Source organism: Lolium rigidum, chromosome 2, assembly GCF_022539505.1.
Source record: "Lolium rigidum isolate FL_2022 chromosome 2, APGP_CSIRO_Lrig_0.1, whole genome shotgun sequence".
Taxonomy (NCBI): Eukaryota; Viridiplantae; Streptophyta; class Magnoliopsida; order Poales; family Poaceae; genus Lolium; species Lolium rigidum.
In genome coordinates, this window is record NC_061509.1 from 8,415,577 (window position 1) to 8,431,923 (window position 16,347).

The 16,347-nt window shown below is 45.4% G+C and overlaps 1 protein-coding gene across 3 annotated transcripts; it reads left to right on the forward strand.

Annotated features, from left to right (window-relative positions):
* The first annotated feature begins 11,602 nt into the window (after positions 1-11,602).
* LOC124691246 (tyrosine-sulfated glycopeptide receptor 1-like) lies at positions 11,603-14,994 on the forward strand. 3 transcript variants are annotated; one of them, XM_047224516.1, is made up of 2 exons: positions 11,603-12,143; positions 12,255-14,994. In XM_047224516.1, the coding sequence occupies exons 1-2, from the start codon at positions 11,673-11,675 to the stop codon at positions 14,826-14,828; spliced, it is 3,045 nt and encodes a 1,014-aa protein (XP_047080472.1). In that variant the 5' UTR covers positions 11,603-11,672; the 3' UTR covers positions 14,829-14,994. The 3 variants fall into 3 exon arrangements, with proteins under 3 accessions (XP_047080472.1, XP_047080471.1, XP_047080473.1); XM_047224515.1 differs by having other exon boundaries at positions 11,604-12,851; positions 12,936-14,994; XM_047224517.1 differs by having other exon boundaries at positions 12,039-12,143; positions 12,323-14,994.
* Positions 14,995-16,347: the final 1,353 nt, after the last annotated feature.

A 16,347-nucleotide genomic window follows, 5' to 3' on the forward strand; every position in this document is an offset into this window, starting at 1 on the left:
TGCATAAGCATGTAGCAATAATTAATGTTCTCATATGAGATTGAGGATATATGTCCAAAACTGAAACTTCCACCATGATTCATGGCTTTAGTTAGCGGCCCAATGTTCTTCTCTAACAATATGCATGCTCTAACCATTTAAATGAGTGGTAAATCTCCCTTACTTCGGACAAGACGAACATGCATAGCAACTCACATGATATTCAACAAAGAGTAGTTGATGGCGTCCCCAGAAACATGGTTATCGCACAACAAGCAACTTAATAAGAGATAAAGTGCATAAGTACATATTCAATACCACAATAGTTTTTAAGCTATTTTGTCCCATGAGCTATATATTGCAAAGGCGAATGATGGAAATTTTAAAGATAGCACTCAAGCAATTTACTTTGGAATGGCGGAGAAATACCATGTAGTAGGTAGGTATGGTGGACACAAATGGCATAGTGGTTGGCTCAAGGATTTTGGATGCATGAGAAGTATTCCCTCTCGATACAAGGTTTAGGCTAGCAAGGTTATTTGAAACAAACACAAGGATGAACCGGTGCAGCAAAACTCACATAAAAGACATATTGTAAACATTATAAGACTCTACACCGTCTTCCTTGTTGTTCAAAACTCAATACTAGAAATTATCTAGACTTTAGAGAGACCAAATATGCAAACCAAATTTTAGCAAGCTCTTCGTATTTCTTCATTAATGGGTGCAAAGTATATGATGCAAGAGCTTAAACATGAGCATAACAATTGCCAAGTATCAAATTATTCAAGATATTTTAGAATTACTACATGTAGCATTTCCCGATTCCAACCATATAACAATTTAACGAAGAAGATTCAACCTTCGCCATGAATACTATGAGTAAAGCCTAAGGACATATTTGTCCATATGCAACAGCGGAGCGTGTCTCTCTCCCACACAATGAATGCTAGGATCCATTTTATTCAAACAAAAACAAAAACAAAAACAAACCGACGCTCCAAGCAAATCACATAAGATGTGATGGAATAAAAATATAGTTTCAGGGGAGGAACCTGATAATGTTGTCGATGAAGAAGGGGATGCCTTGGGCATCCCCAAGCTTAGACGCTTGAGTCTTCTTAATATATGCAGGGGTGAACCACCGGGGCATCCCCAAACTTAGAGCTTTCACTTTCCTTGATCATATTGCATCATTTCCCTCTCTTGATCCTTGAAAACTTCCTCCACACCAAACTCGAATCAACTCATTAAAGGGTTAGTGCACAATAAAAATTTATATATTCAGAGGTGACATAATCATTCTTAACACTTCTGGACATTGCATAAAGCTACTGGACATTAATGGATCAAATAAATTCATCCAACATAGCAAAAGAGGCAATGCGAAATAAAAGGCAGAATCTGTCAAAACAGAACAGTTCGTAAAGACGAATTTTAAAATGGCACCAGACTTGCTCAAATGAAAATGCCCAAATTGAATGAAAGTTGCGTACATATCTGAGGATCACACACGTAAATTGGCATATTTTTCTGAGCTACCTACAGAGAGGCAGGTCGAAATTTGTGACAGCAAAGAAATCTGTTACTGCGCAATAATCCAAATCTAGTATGAACCTTACTATCAAAGACTTTACTTGGCACAACAATGCACAAAACTAAGATAAGGAGAGGTTGCTACAGTAGTAAACAACTTCCAAGACTCAAATATAAAATAAAAGTACTGTAGTAAAAACATGGGTTTTCTCCCATAAGCGCTTTTCTTTAACGCCTTTCAGCTAGGCGCAGAAAGTGTGTATCAAGTGTTATCAAGAGATGAAGCATCGACATTACCTTGGGCTTTACCCTTACCTTTCTTGTTCTTTTTCTTACTCTTTGGCTTAGGGAATATATGTCTATCCCCGGGTGTAGAGGTGAATTTTAGGGTGCCTTCTCCCATGTCTATGACTGCTCCCAATAGTTTCAGCAGGGATCTTCCGAGTGTGATTTGTCCTGTTCCTGCAGATTCAATAACAAGATAATCAATGGATATTGTTCTCCCAAGAATGATTGTATGCACACCCGCAGCTATTCCTTTAGGAATTATAACGGAATTATCAATAAGAGTTATTCCTTCTCCCCCTTCAACAAATTCCCAAAGTTTCAAAGATTCATGAATACTCTTAGGCATTAGGCAAAATTCAGACATAATATCACAATTAGCATGAAGAGTTTGGTCACCGATAACAATTTTAATAGTAGGATCCCATAATGAAGGTTCAGATTTCACTAAACTTGATCAAGACGGTTACGAACATATCCATAATTTTCATTCAAGCGAGATGCACTTGTCTCAAGAGTGTTTAATCTATTATAAATGCTAATAAGGGCTGAATCAAAGTTATTAGCTGAATCATGTGATGCAACCAACTTCTTTATGGCATTAAAAGCTTGATCCCCATTGCAATGAAGGAAATCTCCTCCCACTAGAGCATCCAAGGCATATCTATAGCGAATCATAAGACCAAAATAAAAATTACTAAGGAGCAAACTTAGAGTCATTTGAGGTTCGGTTTTACGATAAGAAGTAAAAATTCTGGACCAAGCATCTTTAAAACTCTCCTCATCCCCTTGTTTAAAAGTGAAGACTAATTCCTCAGGTGAAGAAGTAACAAGTGCAGAACTAGACATAGTAACAAAAGTAAAATGCAAGTAACTAATTTTTTTGTGTTTTTGATATAGAGTGCAAGACAGTAAATAAAGTAAAGCTAGCAACTAATTTTTTTTGTTTTGATATAATGCAGCAAACAAGAAAATAAATAAAATAAAGCAAGACAAAAACAAAGTAAAGATATTGGATTGTGGAGACTCCCCTTGCAGCGTATCTTGATCTCCCCGGCAACGGCGCCAGAAAATATGCTGGCGTGTAGTTGACGTGGGAGTTAGAAATCTTTGTTGTGTAGCTTTTCTTTGTTCCCCGGCAACGGCGCCAGAAAATATGCTTGATGGCGTGTAACTCACACGTTCGTTGGGAACCCCAAGAGGAAGGTATGATGCGCACATCGGCAAGTTTTCCCTCAGAAAGAAACCAAGGTTTATCGAACCAGGAGGAGCCAAGAAGCACGTTGAAGGTTGATGGCGGCGGGATGTAGTGCGGCGCAACACCGGGATTCCGGCGCCAACGTGGAACCTGCACAACACAACGAAAGTACTTTGCCCCAACGAAACAGGTGAGGTTGTCAATCTCACCGAGCTTGCTGTAACAAAGGATTAGATGTATAGTGTGGATGATGATTATTTGCGGAAAACGATGAGAACAAGTATTGCAAGAGATTGTATTCAATGTAAAAGAATGGACCGGGATCCACAGTTCACTAGAGGTGTCTCTCCCATAAGATAAATAGCATGTTGGGTGAACAAATTACAGTCAGGCAATTGACAAATAGAGAGGGCATGACCATGCACATACATGATATGATGAGTATAGTGAGATTTAATTGGGCATTACGACAAAGTACATAGACCGCTATCCAGCATGCATCTATGCCTAAAAAGTCCACCTTCGAGGTTATCATCCGAACCCCTTCCAGTATTAAGTTGCAAACAACAGACAATTGCATTAAGTATGGTGCGTAATGTAATCAATAACTACATCCTTAGACATAGCATCAATGTTTTATCCCTAGTGGCAACAGCACATCCACAACCTTAGAACTTTCTATCACTGTCCCAGATTTAATGGAGGCATGAACCCACTATCGAGCTTAAATACTCCCTCTTGGAGTTAAGAGAAAAAACTTGGCCAGAGCCTCTACTAATAACGGAGAGCATGCAAGATCATAAACAACACATAGGTAATAGATTGATAATCAACATAACATAGTATTCTCTATCCATCGGATCCCGACAAACACAACATATAGAATTACGGATAGATGATCTTGATCATGTTAGGCAGCTCACAAGATCCGACAATGAAGCACATGAGGAGAAGACAACCATCTAGCTACTGCTATGGACCCATAGTCCAGGGGTGAACTACTCACTCATCACTCCGGAGGCGACCATGGCGGTGAAGAGTCCTCCGGGAGATGAATCCCCTCTCCGACAGGGTGCCGGAGGCGATCTCCTGAATCCCCCGAGATGAGATTGGCGGCGGCGGCGTCTCAGTAAGGTTTTCTGTATCGTGGCTCTCGGTACTGGGGGTTTCGTCACGGAGGCTTTAAGTAGGCGGAAGGGCAACGCGGGGGGGGGGGGGCACACGAGGGCCCCACACGTCAGAGCCGCGCGGCCAGGACCTGGGCCGCGCCGCCCTGCTATGGCGGCGCCTCGTGGCCCCACTTCCTTCCCCCCTCGGTCTTCTGGAAGCTTCGTGTGAAAATAGGACCCTGGGCGTTGATTTCGTCCAATTCCGAGAATATTTCTTTACTAGAATTTCTGAAACCGAAAACAGCAGAAAACAACAACTGGCTCTTAGGCATCTCGTTAATAGGTTAGTGCCGGAAAATGCATAAATACGACATATAATGTGTATAAAACATGTAGATATCATCAATAATGTAGCATGGAACATAAGAAATTATCGATACGTCGGAGACGTATCAAGAAGATAGGGTCAATGGCCACCATCCTATCTTAATCTAGTCGATCGAAGATTGTATTGCTGGAGGTCGACAAGGGCCACATCCCAAGTACCAGGAAACATCAGTTGAGTTGTCGTCAAGCAAGGCAATGTGGTGTCTGATCTTGCCGAGCCCGCAACACATGTGGCGTCACATCATGTCAAGCGGTTTGAAGAAAAAGGACGGAAAAGACTTAAGAAAAAGGATTATATCTCTTGCCAGACAACCCATTCTGGACAAGATCTCCACACAAGAGCGGCAATATCATGTGACGGGTGAACCTATGTTATCGTGGGAAAAGTACCTAACGCAATCCGGTGATATGAAGAGTCTGCATGACATCATTCTTGCTGAAGAAAGGCGTCTTCTTTGTATGGCATCTCCAACATACCCGCCTTTTGTTGTCAAGCTTCCTGGGGGCCTTGGCTTTGTCGATAAATACCCAGTGGACATGTTATTTCTAAGATTTGAAGACATATTCTCAATGTTTCAAATGAATAGACTCCACCAAAACTTCGTCTGCCTATTTGCGCTCGCTGAGGCTTACCATGTCAGAAAAGAGCAAGAGTTATTCCGGACCTTAGTATCTATATGAGAGCTACTTGGTCACCTATGAGAACATACTCAGTGCGATGTATTACATCGAAAGATTAGGTCAAAGAAATGTTTATCCTTCCTCATTTTCCCGAGTAAGTCACTCATTAGTGCCAGATGCTTTTGTATATATTTATATCATTCTTTTGAATTCAGGATAAAAAGTGGTATGTTTGAATTATGTTGCACAAAGTCCAATATTGCATCCTCATTGTTTTGTACCTCAAGCACTCGCACGCCGCGTATTTTGATTCGGGGAGTGCGAAACCGAGGAACTCACCAACATCAGGAACCTTCTGGATGATGCTCGCAACCGCTACTACTTGAAGGGTAACAACTTGAAAAGAGAATTAGTCATCAATGACACGCGTGTATTCGGCTACTTGTGGATCCATCTAGTCTTACAAGATGGGTCAAGGACTTTGCCAACTTTAGTGAGAAAGATTTTATATTTGAGTTGTGTCGCATTAAGCGTAAACTTGCTCATTAGAAAAGATGTCTATAGTTCGGAGGAGTTGTTCTACTATGGCCCTGTAAAACCAAGTCAGAGGTAGATAGAAGAGCGTTGTCATCTACAGGGCGATCATCGAGACTTCATGACGTTTGATGGCCTCCGCCCATTCCCTTCGAGGTCGAGTCGAAAGTGACGATGTTGCTGATTAATTTGTATGACAAAATTGCCTAGGTTTAGTTTTGAATGATCTATAAGTCGTGTGTTGTAAACTGTTCTTGCATATTGCTTGTGCATTTTACTTGGTCATGTTAGTTGACCTTTTTTGTCGCGTATCTTTATATGAGGCCCATCTCTAGGTAATTGACTTTTTTTAAATGTTGTGTCACTATGTCGTATATTATCTATGAATTTGTTTTACTGATGTATATTATTTATCTTACTCATAGAGATGCTGTCGTATATCGTTCATAAGGGTAGAGTTTCCGGAGTCTATGCCATTTGGAAAGATTGTTGGATACAGGTGCACCATTCTAGAAGTTGCATCTAGAAACGATACAACACTTTGGCGAAGGCGGAAGCTAGATACCCGCACTTTCTAGCTGGAGAGAGGATAGAGATAACGAGCAAAATTGCAGCTTTTGTATTGCTTTGCGCAAAATCGCCAAAGAATGAGGACCATCCTGCAAAATCGTCTTCCACCGTGGCCCAGGATGCGTGTCAGCTGCAGAGGGCACTTGTACCACCGGCGCGTATCCAGGACAATGTTTTGTACCACCCAACTACACTTTCTAACATGGTGAATGGAAATGCACATCAAGGACAAGTTGTTGTACTAATGGTGGTTTTACCTCTACTTTTTATTTATTTTCTTCCTTAGGTCTCAAGTTCATGGACATATTAATGAGATATATGAATATTCATTTACTATCTCTGATCGATCTACATAAAGGTCTTGCCGGCAGACACTCTGAAACCAAGTTAGGGTTTTGCTAGCACTCTCTGCCCTCTCCTCTACGGTAGTCTACTTCATCCGCCCGCCGGCGTGCACCGGCGAACGGGAAAGCAAGTCTCCGAAACCATTCACCTTTGTGATCTTATATGGGATCAGAGATGCGAATTAGATTTTTGAAAAGCGGTATGCGGGTGGCATATTCTGATCCTCGTTAGTCGTGGGTGTTGTAGCGTATGCACTGCTATTATTCATGTTGATAATAGATCTGGTATATGTTCGAGATCATAATAGCTTTTACCATCATGTTTTAATATTCAGGAATTACTCACGAAATTATTGCCTAGTTATCCAACATTTACATCATCTCCACTATACGCCCCTTAAAATGTGTCCAGACGGCCCTAAATTATGCTTGAATGCATGTGCCCACAATAGAGGCACCCATCAGTTTTTCCATATTTTTAAAAGATAATTTCAAGGCATCTGACCAATTTTTATTCAAATATAGGCTATATTACAACAGATTTTCACTGAAATTTGAGCAAAAATTTAAATTTAAACCACCAGCCTAATGAAAAAAAGACGTAGATGTTCAAGGTTCTCGCATCAAGCATTCAGTAGTTTGTAGAGGCTACCTGCTGCAGTACACGGGGGTGTCAACATTTCATCAGCTCAGGGCCTCGCGTCAAGCATTCAGTAGCACTAAATCTTTTGGGCAATCGTGTGTACGGCAATCAAGTGGTTTTTCAAAAAGGCCGCCCTGCAAGGACGACGGGCGTCTTTGGTTAGTTTCCATAGTGTAACAGGCTGGGCCTCTATTTTGAATCAAAGAGCGCAGTAGTTACCTTGTGCGTGGTTGTTCATATCTCAATTGGGTTGCTGTACCATGCTTACCGCACGGTGTGATACGGCTCCCGACCGCCACCTTTTATCTCGCAAGGTGTTCCACAACGTTAGCGGTGTGGTACTAAATAAACGAGTAAACATCCCGCCACCTTTTGTTTTTGAGGGGAACGCACGGGCGTACCGCATACGTACGTAAACCGCGATACATTATAGAGGCAACGCGAGCAGGCAAACCAGGAACCGGCCCGCACACGATAACAGCCCGGTTGGGCACTTGGGCTGGGCCGCGTAACCTGGGCTGGGCTGCTAGTGGATACTCGATAGGAGTCAGCGCCCACAAACCCCCAAGTTCTTCAATTGCTACTGTAGTTTTTTTTTTGCGAGAGAATCAGTAGTACTGTACCTAAAATAACATGTGCATATCTTGCACCTAACAGCACAAAACAGGGAGGTCTTTTTTAGTGATACGTATACATATTAAACAAGTAAACCATGTGATGCTAGCTTTGCAATTTCTGATCACCTTATTAATGCAGGCTTATGTTAGGCCTGGACCTCTCACTCACGAAATCATAGAAATATCACTCAGATCACACACAGAAATAGGCACGAATTTCAGGTCTATATTAAGAGAAATTCAGCTATTACAAAGGTGCCTAGTTGCGAAATAAACCCTCTCAGAGGGGAGACTAGATAGATATAGCCAAAAGCTAAGAGCATCCCCAGCCGTCTCCCCGACGAGACTTTCAGGACGTGTTTTTTTTTCATCCGGATGGACGAAAACCCAGTCACACCCCCGGTTCCTCGATTTCGTTCGGATTAGGCCTTTCATCCGTCCGGGGAGCCTAGGCCATCCCCGGCCCCCCGGGGAGCGCTCGGGAACTCCGGATGAATCGAAAGCGCGGGAAACGCCGAGAAAGTTTCCCGCGCGGCTGGTGGCCCCAACTTATCGGCGAGAGAGAACGATTGTCGTCCTCATCGTATCGTCTTCCGCGCGCTGAAAAAGCCTGCCGCCGGTCAGTCTTCGCCAGACACGTCGTTTCCACGCGGCGAGTTAATGCAGTCGCCTCGGTTTCACGCGCGTCGACCTCTATTTATCGCTGAACTACCGCGTCTGGCCGCATTCACCACGCTCACTGTGCTCAATCTTCCCCAATCTTCTCTAATCTCGAGCGAGCTAGCGGCAATCAAACAATGGCGAACGACGGCGCGGCCAACAATGGCTTTGGCCGCCGCTCTCTCCACCAATGGGAGGGTCGGCTTCTCCACATGGCGGGCTACCCGACGCCGCCGGACTTCCGCGCGCCGGGAGGATGGCGACTCAGCGCGGGCGGCATCCCGATCCCGCCGCCGCCGATGGGTCGCGCCGCCCTGGAGGCGGAGATCGACGCGGTGCTCGTCACTCTGAGTGACGAGCAGCGCGCGGAGCCGCGCTTCTTCCCCGACAACTACGAGGCGTGGACCGCCTTCTTCCGGCGCAGGTACGAGCGTGAACTCGCCGCTTACGACGGGCCTCCTCCCCCTCCCGCTAGGAACAACGCCGCCGGCCGCCGCCGGTGGTGGAGCGTGCCTAACCGCACCCTCGCGAATGTGCTCGCGCACATCGAGGGTGGGAACTCCCCCCTCTGGGGATGCCGCCGCCGGAGGCGGCTACCATTTCGCGCCGACACAGCAGTTCCTGGACGCCGAGGAGGATGACGGCGTCCTCAGTGGCGGAGCCACGCCTATGCTGTGTAGTCAATTGACTACACAGACTTTTGGCAATACAACCTTATAGTATGCAAAAAATAATTAAAAATTTATATAAATATATGTATTTGACTACACAACATTACAATGACTACACAAGGTTGATATCCTGGCTCCGCCACTGGGCGTCCTCCTCCTCGTCTGGGTCGAGGTCCGCGTCCAAGTCCGGCGGATCGACGCCCCCGGTCTTCATCAAGAAGGAGTCGGCGTCTCCGTCGATGCCGGTCTTCGTCAAGAAGGAGCCAGCGTCTCCGCCGCCAACCAGAGGGCGCAGGAGCGGCGCCCTCGTCATCCGCGACCAACCCTCCTCTCCATCGCGCGGGCGGAAGAGAAAGACGTCGAAGAAGGAGGCCGCCGCCAACCAGCTCGCCGAGGAGGAGGCCAAGCGCGCGGAGGAGGCCGCGATGGAGGAGGCGATCGCCAGGTCGCTGAACGACCTGGTGCCCGCCAACAACACCCTCCCCATCGAAGCCGCCTTCGAGTGGTCCAGGCGGGACTGGGAGCGCCAGGAGGCGGAGCAGCAGCGTCGGCTGCTGGACATGGCCATCGCTCGGCAACGCGCCGTCCGAGCCACCGGACCGTCCGCGGCAACGAACGTCGCGCCCAGGCCCGTCGAGCTGATCAAGCTCGAGGAGAGCTGCGACGATGACATGTACCAGCCGACGCCGCCATGCGCCGGTGACCCTAGCCAGGGTTCGAGCCGCTGGTACGAGGCGGCGCCGCCCCAGGACGCTGCCAGCTCGAGCGACGACGACGACGGCGCGGACTACACGGCCTTCTACTACCATTTCGGCATGTAGGAGGCCGCTATTAGTTTAAGTTAATGTTTCCCTGTCGCTGAATTCAAATATATGTACGAACCAGCCTATATATGTACGAACTCGCCTATATAAGCTAAATATCACTAAATTTCGCTTATGTTTGCACGAGTTTCGCCTATTTCTGTCCGAATTTGCCGTATTTTGTTAAAAACTTTCATCCGCCCTGAGCTCGCTGCCAGGAAAATGGGTCTCCTCAGGCCAAACTTTCATCCAATCCGGTGCTAAATAGCGCCGGATTTCAGCCTGGGGAGCCCCAACGGCTGGAGATGCTCTAAGCTACAGGACAAGGTAGCAGGTACGAAGCTACAACTGTAAAGTTCGAAAGGAGACGTTGTCTTCATCTTAGCCGTTCGTCCACTGATCGACCGTTGTGGTTGTCTCCAGGAGGTGCTAGTGAATGTGATCATCATCCGGTCCATGACAGCTTACCTTGCTGATTTTTTCCCCCTCAACCAGAAGAGGAATATCAGTAGACCCCATGTACACTGATCAATAAGAGAACCCATCATGTAGAAAGAGTAATGATACAATGCACCTACACCTAGTACAGAGCATCAGCACATCATCCAAAAAACTAAGCCTGTACCTAAAAGGAAATGGTATTCTTAACACCAACTATCAAAATAATTCCAAGGAGCGAGCGAGGAACAGCCAGGCATTATATTTATAAGCAGAGTAGTGAATACGACTACAAGATTCAAACCTGGTGGGCTATGTGCACTGGCAAGTATTCAAGTGAGCTAAGGCTCTTTCTCCCTAACACCAACTATTCAACTAAATTATTCGACTATAATTAATAAATGGTTCCGTTCCAAAGACCAGCCAAGTGATCAAACAGCTTGCCACTTCCAAAACTCACACGTTACCCAGATCACTTGAATCTCCTCCGAATTCAGATGATAACCACAAGGAGTCACGGTCCGTTGGTCCATGGTCCACAATAGCGCGCCAGTGGAGCCATGAGAATGGAAAATAACAGCAAACGTATCCATCGGACAAAGTGAAAGTAAACGCCTGGAGTCACGGAGATGAAAGAGAGCACAGGTCACCCACCCACCACATCCATTAAGCTACAGCACTACACTTTCTTCTTGCCCTCCGCTTGGGTTTGTCCACGCACTCCATGATGTAGCGATGATAGCTCTCGATGGCAGGCGCCTTTCGGAAATTAACTTCCCGTGAACTATCTGCCCGGCAGAATTTTCAGGAAATCTTCAGCAAATGTTTCCTTCTAAAAATACGCCTTCCCCCGTTCATCAAAGGGCAAAGAATGCATTAAGAAGTGAAGCCGTTAAGAGAAGTGATGTCAGGTCAATTAAATTAAGGCATGATGTAAGAAGTCGGCAAGGACTGAGTCAAGGATGATTACAGAGTCAGAGGGCTTTCTTTTGTACGGTCAGTATTCAGGAAGTTGACTTTTCACTAGATTACAGCAGGTGGCCAATAGTGAACATCAGTGTGAACTAAGAAGCTGCCTGGTGGGCCGGGGGGCAGTTTTGTAAAATCCAATTATCTTGACTCAGAATTCTGTACGGTGACTACGACTACAAGATGTGCTTCTTTCTTTCCCCTCGTGCACCTTTATGATTAGACCACCAATGATGCTTTATCCACTCATGGACTCATGGTACAACATATGCTCCTCCTGGTTCCCAAGCTAGTTCCACCAGAAAACCATGCATACACTCCATTTTTCCAACAGGACAGACAGCAAGATATTGCAAATACCTTCCCTTGGTGTTGCTCTTGTGCTGCTGATCTGCTTGGCCTCTCCTGCCAGTTCCTGCACGGCGCAGGAGAAGGGCTCCCTTCTCCAGTTCCTCGCTGAGCTCTCACGAGATGGTGGCCTCGCCGCCTCATGGCGGAATGGCACGGATTGCTGCAAGTGGGAAGGGATCACTTGCGACAGAGATAAGATGGTCACTGATGTCTTGCTGGCTTCGAAGGGACTCAAGGGGCACATCTCACCGTCTCTTGGGATCCTCAGCAGGCTGCAACACCTTGACCTCTCTCACAACTCGCTGTCAGGTGGTCTGCCTCTGGAATTGGTTTTGTCCAGCAGCATCACCATTCTTGATGTCAGCTTCAACCAGCTTAACGGAACGCTCGATGAGATGCCATCTTCAACCCCTGCTCGGCCTCTGCAGGTACTGAATATCTCAAGCAACTTACTTACAGGACCGTTTACATCCAGCATATGGAAAGCAATGGAGAATCTGGTTGCACTAAATACCAGCAATAACAGCTTTACTGGGCAGATACCAAGTCAATTGTGCAACACCTCACCATCCATCACTTTGCTTGATCTGTGTTTCAACAAATTCAGTGGCAATATACCCCCAGGACTTGGTGATTGCTCCAGGCTGAGAGAGCTCAGAGCCGGCTACAACAACCTCAGTGGAACACTCCCAGATGAACTCTTCAATGCTACCTCATTGGAATACCTTTCTTTTCCCAACAATCATTTACATGGAATTCTTGCTGATACACACATATTCAACCTCAGAAATCTCGAAACCCTTGATCTTGGAGGGAACAAATTCAGTGGAGAGATTCCGGATTCTATCGGCCAGCTTGAGGAACTGAAGGAGTTCCATTTGAACAACAACGAAATGACAGGGAAGCTTCCATCAGCTCTGGGCAAATGCACAAATCTGATAACGATAGACCTGAAGAGCAACAATTTTAGCGGAGAACTTACCAAAGTCAATTTCTCCAACTTGCCGAATCTACGAACTTTAGATCTTTACTTCAACCAATTCAATGGCACAGTTCCAGAAAGCATATACTCCTGCAGCAATCTGACCGCACTGCGGCTAGCAAACAATAACTTTGCTGGGCAGCTTTCACCAAATGTAAGCAATCTGAAGTACCTCGCCTTCATGTCACTTACAAAAAACTATTTTCAGAATATCACAAATACACTTCACATTCTTCAGAGGTGCAGGAACCTTACCACACTGATCATCGCTTACAACTTCAGAGGAGAGATCATGCCAGAGGATGACAATATTGACGGTTTTGAGAATCTTCAATTTTTGAGTATCGGAGGATGCCAATTGTTTGGACAAATTCCTCTTTGGATATCCAAGTTAGCAAGTTTAGAGGTATTAGTTTTATCTGGCAATCAACTCAATGGATTAATACCATCATGGATCAAAACCCTAACCAAACTCTTCTATCTGGACATATCAAACAACAACCTCACAGGGGGAATTCCAACAGCACTGATGGATATGCCAATGCTAAAGTCAGAGAATACTGAAGCCCATTTAGACCAAAGGGTTTTTGAACTACCTGTTTATGCAGGTCCATCACTTCAATATCGTGTACCTATTGCTTTGCGTAATGTGCTGGATATAAGCCAAAATAAATTCACTGGTGAGATCCCCTCCGAGATAGGCCAGTTGAAAGCCCTCCTTGCACTCAATTTCAGCTTCAATCAGCTCACAGGAGAAATCCCACAATCAATATGCAACCTCACAAGATTGCAGGTGCTAGATTTGTCTAGCAATGATCTCACAGGTGCAATCCCAGCTGCATTAAATAGTCTGCACTTCCTTTCAGCATTCAACATTTCTCACAATGACCTTGAAGGGCCTATTCCATCTGGAGGCCAGTTTAATACTTTTTCGAATTCTAGTTATGATGATAATCCAAAGCTCTGCAGCTCCATTGTAGCCCAAAAATGCCTTTCATCCTCACCACCTCCGTCCTCCACCAATCACCGAGATAAGAAGACTGTTCTTGCAATTGCATTTGGTGTGTTTTTTGGAGGCATTGCTATACTTTTGTTGGTTGGGCGCATCCTTGTCTCCGTCAGGATGAGGAGTTTTACAGCAAAAAACAGAAGGGAGAACAACAAAGATGCTGAATCAACTTCATTCTACTCCAGTTCAGAGCAAACATTAGTGATGATGCGGATGCCACGGGGCAAGGGAGACGAAAGCAAGCTTAAATTCACTGACATTTTGAAGGCTACAAATAATTTTGACAAGGAGAATGTCATCGGATGTGGAGGTTATGGATTAGTCTACAAGGCAGAGCTAGCTGATGGCTCCAAGCTGGCAATAAAGAAGCTCAATAGTGAAATGTGTCTGATGGAAAGGGAGTTCAGTGCAGAGGTTGACGCACTTTCCATGGCACAACATGAAAATCTTGTACCACTGTGGGGTTACTGCATCCAGGGAAACTCAAGGTTTCTCATATATTCCTACATGGAAAATGGCAGCCTGGATGATTGGCTTCACAACAGTTATGATGATGCTAGCTCGTTTCTTGACTGGCCGACTCGGCTCAAGATCGCACAGGGAGCAAGCCTAGGCCTGTCTTATATCCATGATGTCTGCAACCCTCAAATTGTTCACCGGGACATCAAATCCAGTAACATCCTACTGGACAAAGAATTTAAAGCATATGTTGCCGATTTTGGGCTAGCCAGATTGATCCTTCCCAACCAAACTCATGTTTCAACTGAACTGGCCGGCACAATGGGTTACATACCTCCCGAGTATGGACAATCATGGGTTGCTACATTGAGAGGCGATATGTACAGTTTCGGAGTAGTCCTACTTGAGCTTCTCACTGGGATGCGACCTGTTCCAATCCTATCCACATCAAAAGAGCTAGTCCCATGGGTGCTGGAGATGAAGTCTGAGGGAAAGCAAGTTGAGGTCCTTGATCCAGCACTTCGAGGTACAGGATGCGAAGAGCAAATGCTGAAGGTGCTTGAAGCCGCTTGCAAATGTGTCAACCATAACCAATTCATGAGGCCAACTATCATGGAAGTAGTCTCTTGCCTAGACAGTATAGACGCTGATCTGCAGATGTAAAGAGCAGCAAAGATACGACTAACTACACATGATACATAAACTTATACATTTTTGTGCATGGAGTAGTTGTGAATTCCCAGTTTCAGAAGAGTTGCCATTGATAATCTTACAGTTTGTTTTATACATAGATACATAAGTTAACAGCTTGCAGTTTTGTGCTTTCTGTACTACCACAAGTGAAGAGTTCTGCAAAAGCTCGTCTTCCTTTTGATATTTCGTGAAGTATATGATTAGCAGCTTAAGTTCCGCAAGCATTTGAAGAAGTATAAAACATATGAAATGGTTGTCTTGTTTTCTCGGTGAAAGATTGAACATGGTTGCCACTCAGATGCAGATACTATGTAATGTTAGATTTTCTTCTTGGAAATATCTGGTTCAAGAATTTGTAGCCACTAGCAGAAGAATAGTATATGCATCCCAATAGCAAAACATGGGAGGAATGGCGATCAGAAGCAAGTACCTACGTACCATGTGGAAGGATTCACGTGGCCAAGAAGAAACCACGGGCCTCACATAATGCACCCCGAACCTGATCTATGATCCCGCCCTAGCTTCTCGACGGCCACGGCCCCGGTGTAGGAAGCCATCCTGCTCGGCATTTCGCCGAACAGCCTGGGTGCGCTGCTGCCGGCATGTACGGCCGGCAATGGGCACAAAAAAAAGAAAACCCGGCATTGAGTCGACGGGGTGGCTCCGTGGATGCCGGGGGCGCGGAGGGAAGCAAGGATGCGGTGGCGGAAGCGAGGGAGGCGATTCCGGTGAGAGCAGCGTGAGTTTCCACAGGGAGAGGGAGGGAGCAGCAGTGGCGACTGGCGAGGGCGACAGAGAGAGGCTTTCTCTGTTTTTTTTTCCCTTTTTTTTTGAGGGAAGAGGCTTTCTCTGTTTTTTTTCCTTTTTTTTTTGAGGGAAGAGGCTTTCTCTGTCCGAGTAGGCTTTCATGGGCATTCGTGACGGGCTTTCCAGGCCGAGTGAAATTAGAAGGCCGCCCCTGCAATTAATCAACTGGGCCGGTATTTTCAATCATAGAGTGTAGTGTAGTACTCTACACTCCGCGTCGATTAAACACGCACGATTGGAGGTAGTAGTTACGTTATCGACAGAATCATTATTACGTTGTTGTCTCACCAAGTGTAGCTTGCCCCTCTATGTGATCATGTTGGTTCTCTGCATGATCGATCATCAGTTGTAGCAAGGGAAAGCAAAGTTAAGATGAGGATTAGAGGGGGCCACGGGAGATGGGAGGACTAAGCTTTTAACTTTTAAAGAAACAAAATATCGTGAGAACCATTTGCCCAAATTAAGAACCGATTTCACCTTTGCGCTTCTAGTGACGAGATCTTCAAAACTAAATTCCATGTCGATAGATTTTAGAGAACCCTTTTTGAACTTCCAAAAGTAGTATGCATGTAGCATCAGCACATCATCATCCAATAACTAAACCAGTTGTTCAACTCAAGTACTAAAATATAATTAATAACCCCATCACCAAGTGGTTCCGTTCAAAGACCATGTCCATACA

What these genes read in the sequence shown, in the direction of transcription:
- LOC124691246 (XM_047224515.1), top strand. Translation starts at nt 11,673, where the DNA reads ATGCATACACTCCATTTTTCCAACAGGACAGACAGCAAGATATTGCAA. An exon ending in CTGGGCAGCTTTCACCAAAT is followed by an intron (nt 12,852 to 12,935) that starts GTAAGCAATCTG and finishes CACATTCTTCAG; the next exon opens with AGGTGCAGGAACCTTACCAC.